Here is a 12,289-nt window from a genome sequence, read left to right on the forward strand (position 1 = left end):
TACAAGGGAGGGATCTGTGGACAAAAGAGCACCAAGAGGGGATGGTAGGTGAGGAGCTGGGGCCCAGAGCTGCTACATGCGTGCTGTAGAGACAGGCACGTCCTGCCAAAGGGCCCTGGAGAGGGGAGATGATCTAAGATTCCCTTCTCTCCTCCGTGTTGTAAGGTAGTCGGCTGCTTCAGTCCCTAGCTCATGAGGACGGTGCACAGATCACACCTGTACTGTTGAGGGTACCTCGCCTGCAGATACCACTGCGAGGGGCTGAAAGAGGGGGACTGGAGGAAATTCTAGGGGTCAGGCTGGAGCAGTTGAGAAATCTAGACTATAAATGGGAGTGACAGCACGAGGGAGAATGGACTGAGGTGAGGGCTGGAATAAGGGGAGGGGCTGCCTGCAGTGTGGAGCCAGATTCTCTGGCTTGGGGAACAGGTGGGTGAAGTGGGGGCGTCTGAGAGGAGGGTGGGTGAGCTGGCTGCTGGGATCACGATTTCAGAGGAGGGCAGGGGACAGGCAGCATTGGCTGCCAGTTGGGGGACATTGGGAGGAAGAGGCACAGAGAGGAGAGGCTTTGGGGATCTCACAGGATTGTAGTCAGACGGGGAGAGGCCTCAGTTCCTAACGGACAGAGCATGGCCACCTCTTCTCAGAATCTTATAAGCTTGACTTTTAAGGGTCCTGGCTTGCTAGGAGGCTGGCTTGCAGGGGAAGTAGGCAGAGGGTCGGAGGTCTTCTCCACAAAGGAGGTTCAAGAAGGGGAGAGAAGGGGGGACAAGATGGGTACATTTCTGCTCTGGACTAAAGGAGTTGAAGGTGTACTTCCAGCCCCAGCCAGCTGGTGGCGTAGAAGACAGCACACAGATGACCAACTCTCCCAGCTCTCAGGAGAAAAATAACCTGGCCTGGGACCATGGGGTGTTTTGGAGGTTCTAGAAGATGCTCAGTGAGCCCAAGCAAGGAAACACAAGTGAGGGGCCTTCTCTCTAAAGGAGAGGTTGATAAGCGAGAACAAGGGGAGGAGGATGCACCTCAGGAAGAGCGATCCCACCTGTGATGTGATAGTCATGCCCACTGATCTCACAGCAAGGACTGAGCTCAGAGTGTGTATTCAAGGGGACTAAGGGGGAGGTGCTCCGGGAAGGTTGGTTTGGGAGGGCTTTGGCGATGCTAGAATTCACATGGAGAATGCTTCTTTTAAGAGATGAAGGACTGCAGTGATGGACAGAGCAAAAATGAAGGGAAAAATGAAGACAAGTTATCTAGTAGATGCCAGAAGTTCTACCTATAGTCTCTCTCTCGGTACTTACACCTGTGAGGCAGGTCTCAGCACCACTTTCATGGATTCAGGGAAGTGAGGGTTAGGAAGATTGAGCAGCTTGCTCAGCCACACATCCAGAGAGGAAGCAGATTTGTTTGGTCCCAAACTCTGTGTTCTTCCTACAAAATCCTGCTGCAGATACTTACTGCTCCAGAGGAAAGCACTTACCCAATGCAGTTCTCGGTTTAAAGGAGACAAGATGAGGCAGAGAAAACCTGAAGGGGCCAGAGGAGGGGCTTGGGGCCATACAAGACCTATCACCGGATGCCTCAGGCACTCAGATAGTGGGGGGAGCCAGCCGCTTCCACAGCAAAGAACTGTATGGAACTCCCCCAGTGTCTGCTGTCTGGGCGCTTGTCCTCTGGAAGAGGGGTGGGGCGGATTGTGCACCATCAGCTTGGGAAGACAGTTCAGAAGACAGTTGTTTACAAGAGAAGAAAAAGAGTTAGTTTTGTTGGGTTGAAAGCAGCCGGAGAAATGAAGAGATGGCAACTTAGGGTGAGCAGAGACAAGTACCTCCAGAGAAGGCAGGCAGGAGCAGCTGGGGTGGAGGGCTTTCACAGAAGGTGGCATGAGGGAGCAAAGTGGCTCAACATGGGACCCCAGGGGACAGCCATCTGAGATGACAACTGGGACACCAGGGAAGATGATGGGGCGGGGGGGTGGGGGTGGGAACCAGGTGAAGTGAGAGGAGTGTGCAAGGTCTCAGACCAGGATGGGGAGACCTGGTTCACTGCCATCACAGGCGGGAGGACAGTGGGGCTTCCTTGGGAGCAGTCTTCACTCTTCCTGCCACCAATGTGGGCTCTTCCAATCCCTGCCCTGGAGAAGCTGGTGGCTGCTTCATCCTGTGGTGACTCTGAGCCAGCCGCTCAGAAAGGCTAAAAAGAGTTAGATGTCTCCTCCCCCATCGAGATCCGACCCCCAGTGCTTAAGCTGGCAGCTTCAAACCCCATTTATGAGATGCCTCCAATGTTAATTGGGTTCCGTTCTGAGTCTATTTGGGATGCTCTGAAACACAGCTGGGGAGAAAGAATTCAGGGGCAGCCTTTGGAGCCAGGAAGGTCAGCACAGAGGGCTGAGCACATCCAGCAGTGGACAGGGGTCCAGAAGTTGCCTGGTGCATCAGGGTGCAGTGCCAGGCTGCAGGCAGAGCCCCGCTCCCCAACGCTGATTCAGGCATCCTGGGGAGACAGGGCCACACCCAGGTGTAGGGGAAAACCTGAGTCCTTCCCAGGCCCCTTCTGCTCATTATGAACAAACATGATTCGCATCCGTTGAAAAATGCCTGAAGCAGCAGCTCCGTCGGGCCTCATGGGGTGGGGAGGAAGGACGGGGAAAGCTTGCCTGGGCAAGAAGCAACACAGCTGCTCCACACACACCCACGTCCCGTCCGTCGGACCGCGGAGCCCGGCCTCTGGTCGCCGCGTAAAACTTCAGGCTGCCTACCAGGGAGGCTGCCGACCGGGGACAGCAGCTGGAGCCAGCCAGGCACCGGCTGAAAGGTATTCTGGCGGTGACCCAGTGCCTGCTGGGTGCCTGGGCCATGTCCCTCACATTTATAAGTGCCGGTGACTTCCCTGAAGCCACAGCAACTTCTGAGACCGAGGAAAGGAAGGCACCTAGGCGCCTCACTCTCCACCTTCTTCCCTACTGAGATGCCCAGTCCTCTCTGGGACAGCCAGCTGCAGGCAGTCTTGGAAGGTCCCGGGGAAGAGTGACATCTGTGGGCTGTACTTGGGTAGGAGTTTCCTCCGACCCCCTGATGAAGGTGGGCCTGATAATGAATACCACCCAGCAGCTGCTTTCTGGAGGAGCCTCACATCCCCAAGGCAGGCAGGGCAGGACTACCCATAGTGGCAACCCTGAAGACTGACTCTTGCCACAGCCCCTAGGAACACCAGTCCTTTCCAGGGATTTCACTCCCATTGACCCAGCTGCCTCCTGTTGGGAGAGCTCCTTAGTGGGCCCCGATTCCCATCCCAAAGCCAAGAAACAGATGCAGTGCACAGAAGACATCCCAGCACTGTTGGCCAGGGACCCTGATGCCTGGGGTGACTTGGATCCTCTGCAATACCATTTTTCCTCTGTGAAAGCACTCACAACATCTCACCACAGAGGTTACACCAGGGATTCTGGGCCTGGAAGGTGAGAATGCTTAAGGACACCCTCAACCCCTGTAGGGAGTATTAGGGTGCCACTGGACCAGGCACTAAAGAAGAAGAGGAATGGCTCAGCCAGCATCCAGGCCCCCATCCAGTGCCCGGGGCCCAACCATCTTCAGGGTACAGACCCTGGCAGGAGCCAAGGCCCAACCCTGCCGGTCTTCTCCAAACAAGGACAAAGGCAAACACCTCAGCCCTTTACCTCTTCTTTCCCATCTCCAGTCTCACACCAACTAGTACCTGACAAGCGAACAGGCTCCTTAAAACTAAGGATGAGACCAGAGGAAAGCGGGGGAAAGCCGCCTCTCCCAGCCTCTCCCTTTATTTAGGTACATTGTTGACATACAGGAAAGTTCTGGACTTTCTGTAATCCCTAAAAGGGGGCTTTATAAGGGTGAGGAACCCCAGGAGGATTAGGTGGTTTGTTTAAAATCATGCAGGAAGCTTCCAGCAGAATTAAGGACTAGAACCCAACGTCCTGACTTCCACTCCAGAAGTTTTGGCTTTTGTGATATCTTGTTTTTTCTGCTTGGCCTCTCACATACTTACATACTTACCTGTGTGAATAGATTGTTTTTTTGTGGTGGTTGTTGTTTTTGTTTTTTATCAGAACATGCTCTAATGTGGGAAGGTGTGAGGAAGGCAATGCATTGGACAGTGATGTGCTTGAGGAAGAGCCTGCCGTGGCAGGGCACTGCAGTCCCTGTGTGACACGCGCACCTGGGGAGGACGGGGCTGGGGCCGGCAAGCTGGCCACCCCGTGGTGTGCAGCAGCCTAGGCAGGGGTTCCGGTGCCCGGTACACTCCCATCTGTTGCCCCAAGCAGGAAGCCAGCATGCACTAGTGATGGGTTTCACATAAAGCAACATCACATGGACCCACTCTACAGGGCACCCACACCAGAGCACACACACGGGACAGCAGGAGAGCCACCATGACCCAGGCCAGGCCGGAGAGGGGGCAAAGCACACTGCCAGCCCTTCCTGGGAGAGGCCTGCGGTTTCTGTAGTGTCCCAGCCTGCACGGGACCCATTTTCCTCTCTTCTCACATCAAAGACCAATTGGATATCATGCCCTCCCTTGGAGTTTTGCAGATCCTCAAAAACCCAACAAAGGGCTCAGAAAGGAGAAGTAGCAGAAAAATTTGTTTCCATGAGGCCTCAGGCCTGGTATTCACTTGATTTGCCATCCAGTTTCTTCCCATACCAAACACAGGCACTTTCCCATCTGGCGGAGTGGCTGGCTCTCTGGGAAGGGGCTCAAATGTAGGCTCATTTCCTCCTTCCAGAGATAAACTCAGGTGCAAGCACGTTTTATTCCCCCAAACCCAGTGACATTCAGGTGCTGGATGGAGGCAGCTCTGATGCACACATAATTACATTAGCACAGACGTACACGACACAAATCACAGAGTTGCTCAGGTGGTCACAAAAGAGCCTGCAGCCCCAGGACACCACTGCATGGAGACACACAGGGATGAACAGCCCAAGCACAGGCGGTGCAGGACAGTCCCAGCCCCAGCGTCCACAGTTCGTGCAGCCCCCAGAGTTCTCCTTCCAGTAGGGGCGGTCTCTGGGGAAAAGGGGCCTGGGAGGAAGTCCACCAGAGACCCCACATGCGATGATGGGAGCTTCAGAGGGCACTTGTGGGAGGAAGGGACCCTCCACCGGGAGCCCAGGAGTGCCCTCTGCTGGACACGGAGGCCGGTGCAGCTCAGAAAGGGAGGACTGGCCAGGCTGGAGGCAGGGTGTGTGTGTGTGTGTGTGTGTGTGTGTGTGTGTGTGTGAAGTGTGAGTAGGGCTGAAATACAGAGCTGACCAGGATTCTGCATGGGATATATTCATGATTGTTCTGGGGTGGTTGGTGTATGGGAAATCTCCATCTAGAGTATCCATCTCCCTAAAGGTGTAGGCAAGCTGGGTCAAGCAGTTGGACAGGTGGGGTACGTGCACTGGTGAGCCATGCAAGGCACGGGCTGAAGTGTTGTCTTCTTCTAAGCTGCTCTCCAGGGCCTTTCTCCCAGACCGGAGTTACAGCCTCTTGGGCTCCCTGCACAGACACCCTGGGTCTTCTCAGTGAATGGACCTATTCCTTCCTGAAGCCATGTGCACCAAGCGTTTGGGAGCTGTTCTGTCTTGGATCTTCCCAACATTTCCATCAGCCAGGACTCAGATGCACACCTTCTTTTCTACAAACTGGGGGGACTAGCCTGGTGACCCAGAAGCCCTGGGGCTTTCCTTCACTGCTGCAGGGCTCCTTGAGGCCTAATCCTGCTTTAGAACTAGCTCCACATCCAAGCTCACCAGCCCACAGGTGTCAGGCCAGGGAGCAGCAAGGGGAGGGGGATCTCTGAGTAGGAGGGAGGGATCTGCTAGAGGGCTGGTTGTCCCCACTTCACTGGCTGGGGCAGGTGAGATTGGATGGTCTATTTGTGAGAGTGTGTGTGTGTGTGTGGGGGGGGGGCATGCTGTATCAAGGATGGAATGAGAGGGAAAATGGGAGAATGGTATATAAAAATAAATCTTCCCTGGATAAACTGTTTCTCCTAATGTCGATGGTGATGTATCTGTACAATAAAATTTATTAGACTAGGTAAAATCAAACTAGTAAGAGTCATGCCAGTTGCCCGGCATGTCAGTTTCCTCTGGGGTGAAGGAGCGGGGAATTATTCTAGAAATTAAGGAAACCTAAATAAAAAGAATCCTGATCTGAAGGAAGAGTCTGGAAGAGTGGGTGGTGCGTGCCTGTCCTCGGGTTCTGCCCTGGCTGAGCCTAGTAGGGATGAGTGGATTCTGGCAGCAAGGACTCCAAGGAACCAGACCAAAGGGACAGGAAACTGACCGGGGACGTCCTCTCAGTGGTTGTGCGATGTGGACCTCGGGGAGCCTCCCCTGCTGTCTCGCCTTCTTCCTCTTGAGGCCTAAGGAAGACACAGCCTCTCTTTAGAAACCACCTCGCCGAGGCCACTGCCTCCCCTCAAGGCCCAGCTCCCCACTCTCCCCTCCCCAAACACGCGCCAACTATCTCCCAGTCCGGGCTCCCAGAGCAGGGGCGGGGGTGAGGGGGGTGTTGTTTCTGCACCAGGTCTTCAGGCCGCAGGTGGATTTGGGGGAAACAAAAGCTCCTCTCTGCCTCTAGGCTGCAGACACTCCAGATTTCTCTGGCTAGTGGCCCAGGTGTGACAGGTCACATGCGCATTATTAAAACATCAGGGGGCCTGTTTCTGATTAAAGTATCCTCCTTCCCCTTCCCACCTATCCTCCTCCGCAAGGGTTCCTGCCAAGTCCACCGCCCGGCCCTCCCTACACTTACCCGCTCTCCTCCTCGGGTCTCTCTGGGGTCTGGCGTTCTTTTAGCTCCAGCTGGGGGAAGAAAAGGCCCAGGGTATCAGAGTAGCCGCCGAGAAGAGCCTGCTTGCTGTCAGACCAGCCTTCCCTAAAGCTGGCTCCCAACACACCTGGTGTTTGTTCTTTTAGAAATTACTCCTTTTATGTCTTTTGTATTTAGAAGTACTTCCCACGTCCCGGTTTCCTTCCCGCTCTGCTGCTGGCCAAGCCTTTTACACTGCCTGTGGGTGCCTAAGGACTTGAGATCCCCCCAGGGCTGGCTGCGGGGGCTGCGTCCGTTCCCTGCTCACCGTAGTGGGCTTCTCCAGGGCAGCGAAGCGCTCCGCCCAGCTGGCTGTGGATTTCTCAAAAGCCTCATGCCTCCTGATCAGCTTCTCCACACTATCCACCGTGTGTCCAAAGTCCCGGCTGGCCAGGTAGGGCTCCTGGGCAATCAACCACGCTTCGGCCACGGACGCGTCCCTCGAGAACTGGCACACTTCCAGTACTGCCATGGAGAGCAAGCCACAGACCCGCCGCGGGGCCCAAGGGCCGGTTAGTACGCAGCACTGGGGCCGCCAGTGGACAAGGAGCGGGCGGTCAGGCAGGAGGCCTCCACAGGTGTCCCCGAACCACCTGGACACCCTGCTCAGCGGTGACCACTCCCTCCCACACCATGTGGGGCGGGCGGGGGGGCTTCCTCTTCTCTATCCACAGTTATATTTGAAAAACACATTAGTTAGAACAAATACTAGTTTGAAAACAAAACATAACTTGGAGGTCTCCTTTTGAGGAGCAGGCTTTTGTCCTGAACGCTCTCTGACCAGCCCTTGGCTATCTCACACAATCGTGTCCAAGCAACCTTGCAGCCATCAAGGCTCGTGTGTAGCTCCTACCTGAGTGGTAGGATTTTCCACCTCTCCTGAGTCTCCAGCTGCAGAGGACAGAGCTCTGACATGCCTCAGATCAAACATGTGGGAGGCTCTAGAGCCTTAACCTGACCCTTCCCCAGGCTACAGGGATACTGGCCTGGTACGAGTGGCAGTGTCCTCCCAGTAAAGGCTGAGCCACTAAGGCTCTGCCTGGACCTAGGTGGAGCAGAGGGCAAGCAAAGAGAGGGCATGCTGGCCAGTTACGGGTGGGCTTCCGGCAGCGGGCCTGTGTGGGTGTGTTGTGTGGACCCCTGAGGCCTGTGGCCCCAGAACCTTGTTGATGAGTGGTGCTCTGGGGGCTCCTCTCTCTAGGCAATCAAAATCACCTGCCCCCACCTCAGCAGGACCCTTTCCTGCCACCCCCAAGTTCTGGGCTTCCAGTGCACTCACACATGCGGAGCTGTTCCTGACGAGCCTCCCACTTCTCATTCATCTCCTTTCTCCTGGATAGCACCTGCTTCAGTTTCTCACTAATCTGTGGGAAGGGAGAGAGAACAATTCGGGCTTTCCCTTGTCTGAGGTGGTGTGCAAATGGGTCCTGCAAAGGAGTCTGGGTTTGGTCACATGGACCTCACTTCAAGTCTTGGCCCTGCCACTTGCCAGCTGTGCAACCTTGGGCAAATGACTTAACTTCTCTGAGGCCCGAGTGCCTCTCCTAGGAAATGGATGTTGCCAACGCCAAAGCACGCACACATGTGGGTAGTTAGGTGGGTGATGAGCCTGCTCTCCCCTACTAAGCTGCCAACCTTGGGTAGGTTTGGTGGGGCTCTAATCCCTGGGCCTGCACACAACCCCGATGCTCTGTGAGTGAAAGTCTCCCTCAGGGAAACCATGGCCCACGGCTCCCTCCCAGGAAGCTCTCTGGCCTGGCAAGAGTACAGGCAAGAGTACAGGCTTATCTTTACCCCGCTGTCCTCTCACCTCCTCCGAGGCCTGGTGCTGCCTCTGCAGCAGGGACTCCCCCAGCTCCAGGCAGGCGCTGAAGTTTTTGCTCCGAGTGTCGATCTCTGCCTTGATGCCCTGGTGATACTTCATGAGCAGTTCCACTGAAGAGACATCCCTGGGAGGTGGGGTGGGGTCAAGGGGTCGGGGAGGGAGTTTGGGGAAGAAGGAAACTCTGGGTGACTCTGGCCTGCCTGATGCCAAGTCTTGCCCAACAGGGCTGCCCCCTACCTGCCTGGGAATCTGACCCCACTTCCTCCTCTCTCTGGGCAGCCAGGGAGTCCTCTGCTAATCCAGCCCCAACAGGAACGCTGGTGCCCTAGTATCTTCTGTTGGTCAGTTGGCAGGGGATGGGCTGGGGGTCTGGGGACCCCAAAAGAAGCCTGGGAATATTATTTGACGATAAAAATAAATGAAGTTCTGACACTCACTACAACATGGATGAACCTTAAAAGGATCGCACTAAGTGAAAGGAGCCAGTCACAAAAGACCACGCACTGTATGGTTCCCTTCCTGTGACGAGTCTAGGACAGGCAAATCTGGAGAGACAGGAGGCAGATTTGTGGCTGCCAGGGGCTGGGGAGAGGAGGGAACTGGTGGGCAATGCCTGTGAAGGGGTACAGGGCTACCTTCTGGAGTGATGAAGGTCTTTTAAACTTAGATTGTGGTGAGGGCTGTACATGGTGATCATGCAAAAACCCCTGAATGGGACATGCTAAGTGGCTGAATAGTATGTAATGTGAATTGCATTCTGAATAAAGATGTAAAATATAAAGTCTTGGAACGCCTGGGTGGCTCAGTGGTTGAGTGTCTGCCTTCGGCTCAGGGCATGATCCCAGGGTCCTGGAATCAAGTCCCATATTGGGCTCCCCGCAGGGAGCCTGCTCTTCCTCTGCCTCTCTTTGTGTCTCTCGTGAATAAACTTAAAAAAAAATATATAGTCTTGGCCGTTGGGATAGGCACTTGAGGGCAGAGGGACATAAATGGGCCAGCGACCTCTGCCAATAAGACAGTCCGTGGAGAGCCGCTCCCTGCAGAGGGTCTCACTGCCATGAGCCTGCCCCTACCCATCATGGACAACAAGCTCCTTCCTAAGCTGGGGGGTACAGCCTCCACACCCCAGCCCTGGGGGAAGAGTGCACAGTCCTGGACCTGCCTAGCTACAGATGTGTGAAGCACTTGTTTTCACTGACAGCTGTGGTCATTGCCCTGCTGTCATCAGGTATGAATGGCAGAGGTCTTTCTTGCCACTCTTAGGGCTCCCTTCACTCTGAAATGGTCGGTCCCTCCAGTAGATGCCGAGCTGCCCAGTTTCTGCCTGGACCCAGCCCCAGATGCCCCCACAGTCCAAGACCACCCTTCCAAGGAGGAGTCCTCGGGCAGTACCCTGGTCTGCCAGCCTCTGGGACAAAGCAGCTGAGGAGTGGGGCTGCCTTGAGGATGTCCCCCCTTACCTGGGTTTCTCCTGGGTCTCAATCTGCCGGATGATGTTCTCCATCCAGGAGAGGAGGTCTCGGACCATGCTGAAGAAGCGGAATTTGTCTGCTGTGTCTACCAGCTGGGTGCGGCGGCCGGCACAGGCATCGAGCAGCGCTTGCCACGCGGCAGTCACCTCCTGCTCCTTGTTCAGGATGGCTTCTGCTTTCTCCCCAGCGTATGCCGTCTGCAGGCGGGTGGCCACATCCTGGAACTGCTGTACCTGTGGTTGGGCAAAACTGGACATTGTTCCCCAGAAAGACATGTCTCTGGCCTCTGATGGGCAAGGGGTCTGTTTCCTTCAGGTCTTCCTTCCCAGGGCTCTTCTGGAAGGCAAGGTCTTCAGCCTCCCATCAGTGCTGGGGGACAAGGCTCCCTGGTTTGGCTTCTGTGGACCCAAGCCATCCTTTGGGTTTTGATGAGGATATGGGAGTGAAAGGGACTCTCTGCCCTGTGATCTCCCCAAGAATACTGTAATAAGAGTAACTATGGGCCAGGCATGTTTCATAGGCACCCTATGAAAGAAGTACTATTGTGATCCCTGTTTTTGACATGAGGACACTGAGGCACAGGGAGCCAGAGTGAGTGGCCTGAGTCATTCACACTAGGAGAGGGGTGCAGATTGGAGTCCCTGCTCTTAACCATTCTGTCTGCTGTCTGTTCAAGGAAGGGGCTATACCAATGAAGCCTCATTTCTGAGATTTCAGTGGCCTGTGCCCACCTCAGGGGTTGTGGCATCCCCAAAGCACAAGAGCCACATGGCAGGCCCCATCTCCAGCTGGAAGACAAATTTCTAGGTTTTCTTCCTAGTGAACCAGGGCAGGACCCACCTTGGTGTCCTACCCCTAAACCCCGCTGGGTGGGTGCGGGCTCCACAGCTAGCCTGTCTCTCCTGGGGCCTCTGGAAGGCTGCCAAGGCCCTGGCAGCAGGGGCCCCTTGCCTTCACCCTTTCCATCATGCTAAGTCCTATGGAGCCCTATGGACCTGCAGAGGTGCCTCCGGGGCACCCCAGTGATGGAGAGAGAGGGTCTAAGCAGATCCTGGGGTCCCTCTAGCTCCCATGTAGAAAGACTGAACACCCTGGTAGCTGACAGCATGGAGTCTGTGGCCAGGATGCCAGGATCTGAATCCCAGCACCACTGTTTATTAACACATTCTGGGGAACTTGTTTACTCTCTGTGCATTGCTCTCCTCATCTGTAAAATGCCAATACTGCTAGTACCTACCTTGGAGGGTGGCTATGGGAAGTCCGTGACTACATGTATCGCTGACAGCAGTACTTGGTGCTAGAAAAGCACCATACGTGTGCTCACTCGTCACACTGTGGCACCACCAGAGAAAGAGTCTTTTAAGGCATTTTATGCTTTGGGTTTTTTTGAGGATTCAGTTTGAAGAACTACTTCAAGCTAAAAAATCAGTGAAGGCCACAGCCCCCAGCCTTTTGGCCCTGAGCTGTTGCTTTTCTACAGAGGTGAGATCTCCTGGTGTCCATTCTTGGGGGTTCACCTCTAGAAGCCAGAAGAGGCCTTGACAGCCCAGGGCCCCCAGGAAGAGGTGGACGGCAGGTCCCTGGAGCCTGCAGGTGGGCAGCAAGGGGCAAAAGTTACCTGCAAGCCCAGCAGTTGGAGCTCTCGCTCAAAGGCGGTGTGCACCCGGTGGAAAGACTCTGCAGTGCTGGCGTCCAGCCCCACGTCCTCAGGTAGCTCACGGTGCTTCTCATCGATGAGGCCCAGGATCTCCGTGCCCGTGTAGAAGTAGCGGTGCAGGTCATAAGAGGCGGCCAGCAGCTGCATGCGCGTGTCAATGAGCTCCAGCAGGTCCGCCCACATTTCGTTCAGCCCATCCTTCCACTCGGCGATGGTGGCAGCTTCGCTGTGGCCTGCGTCGATGAGCTGCTCGATGATGAGGTTCACGTTGTCCACCCGTTCCTGCCCAATCGCCCCAGTCTCCCGGGCAAAGTCCCGGAACTTGTCCCGGAGCAGCTGGATGTGGGATAAACAGAAATGTGGTTATTAAGGCCCCAGGGCCTTGTCATGACCCCAGCTGCAGACTTTCTCAAAGTGGCAACCAGGGCAGCCTAAGCTCACACTGGCATGTCTCCATCTCTATGCAGGAGTGTGTGTGTGTGTGTA

General features: G+C 55.3%; 1 protein-coding gene across 3 annotated transcripts in view; it reads right to left on the reverse strand.

The window, feature by feature from the left end:
- Positions 1-12,289, reverse strand: part of SPTB (spectrin beta, erythrocytic) — a 146,621-nt gene that overhangs the window by 9,104 nt on the left and 125,228 nt on the right. For all 3 annotated transcript variants that reach the window (XM_077909612.1, XM_077909611.1, XM_077909613.1), the window contains 7 exons: positions 11,765-12,139; positions 10,135-10,379; positions 8,660-8,798; positions 8,129-8,213; positions 7,118-7,314; positions 6,793-6,842; positions 6,322-6,400 (listed from right to left, as the gene is read on the reverse strand). In XM_077909612.1, the coding sequence (XP_077765738.1) occupies positions 6,322-6,400; positions 6,793-6,842; positions 7,118-7,314; positions 8,129-8,213; positions 8,660-8,798; positions 10,135-10,379; positions 11,765-12,139 (1,170 nt within the window). The remainder of the gene's footprint in view (positions 1-6,321; positions 6,401-6,792; positions 6,843-7,117; positions 7,315-8,128; positions 8,214-8,659; positions 8,799-10,134; positions 10,380-11,764; positions 12,140-12,289) is intronic.

This window comes from Canis aureus, chromosome 9 (assembly GCF_053574225.1).
Source record: "Canis aureus isolate CA01 chromosome 9, VMU_Caureus_v.1.0, whole genome shotgun sequence".
NCBI lineage: Eukaryota > Metazoa > Chordata > Mammalia > Carnivora > Canidae > Canis > Canis aureus.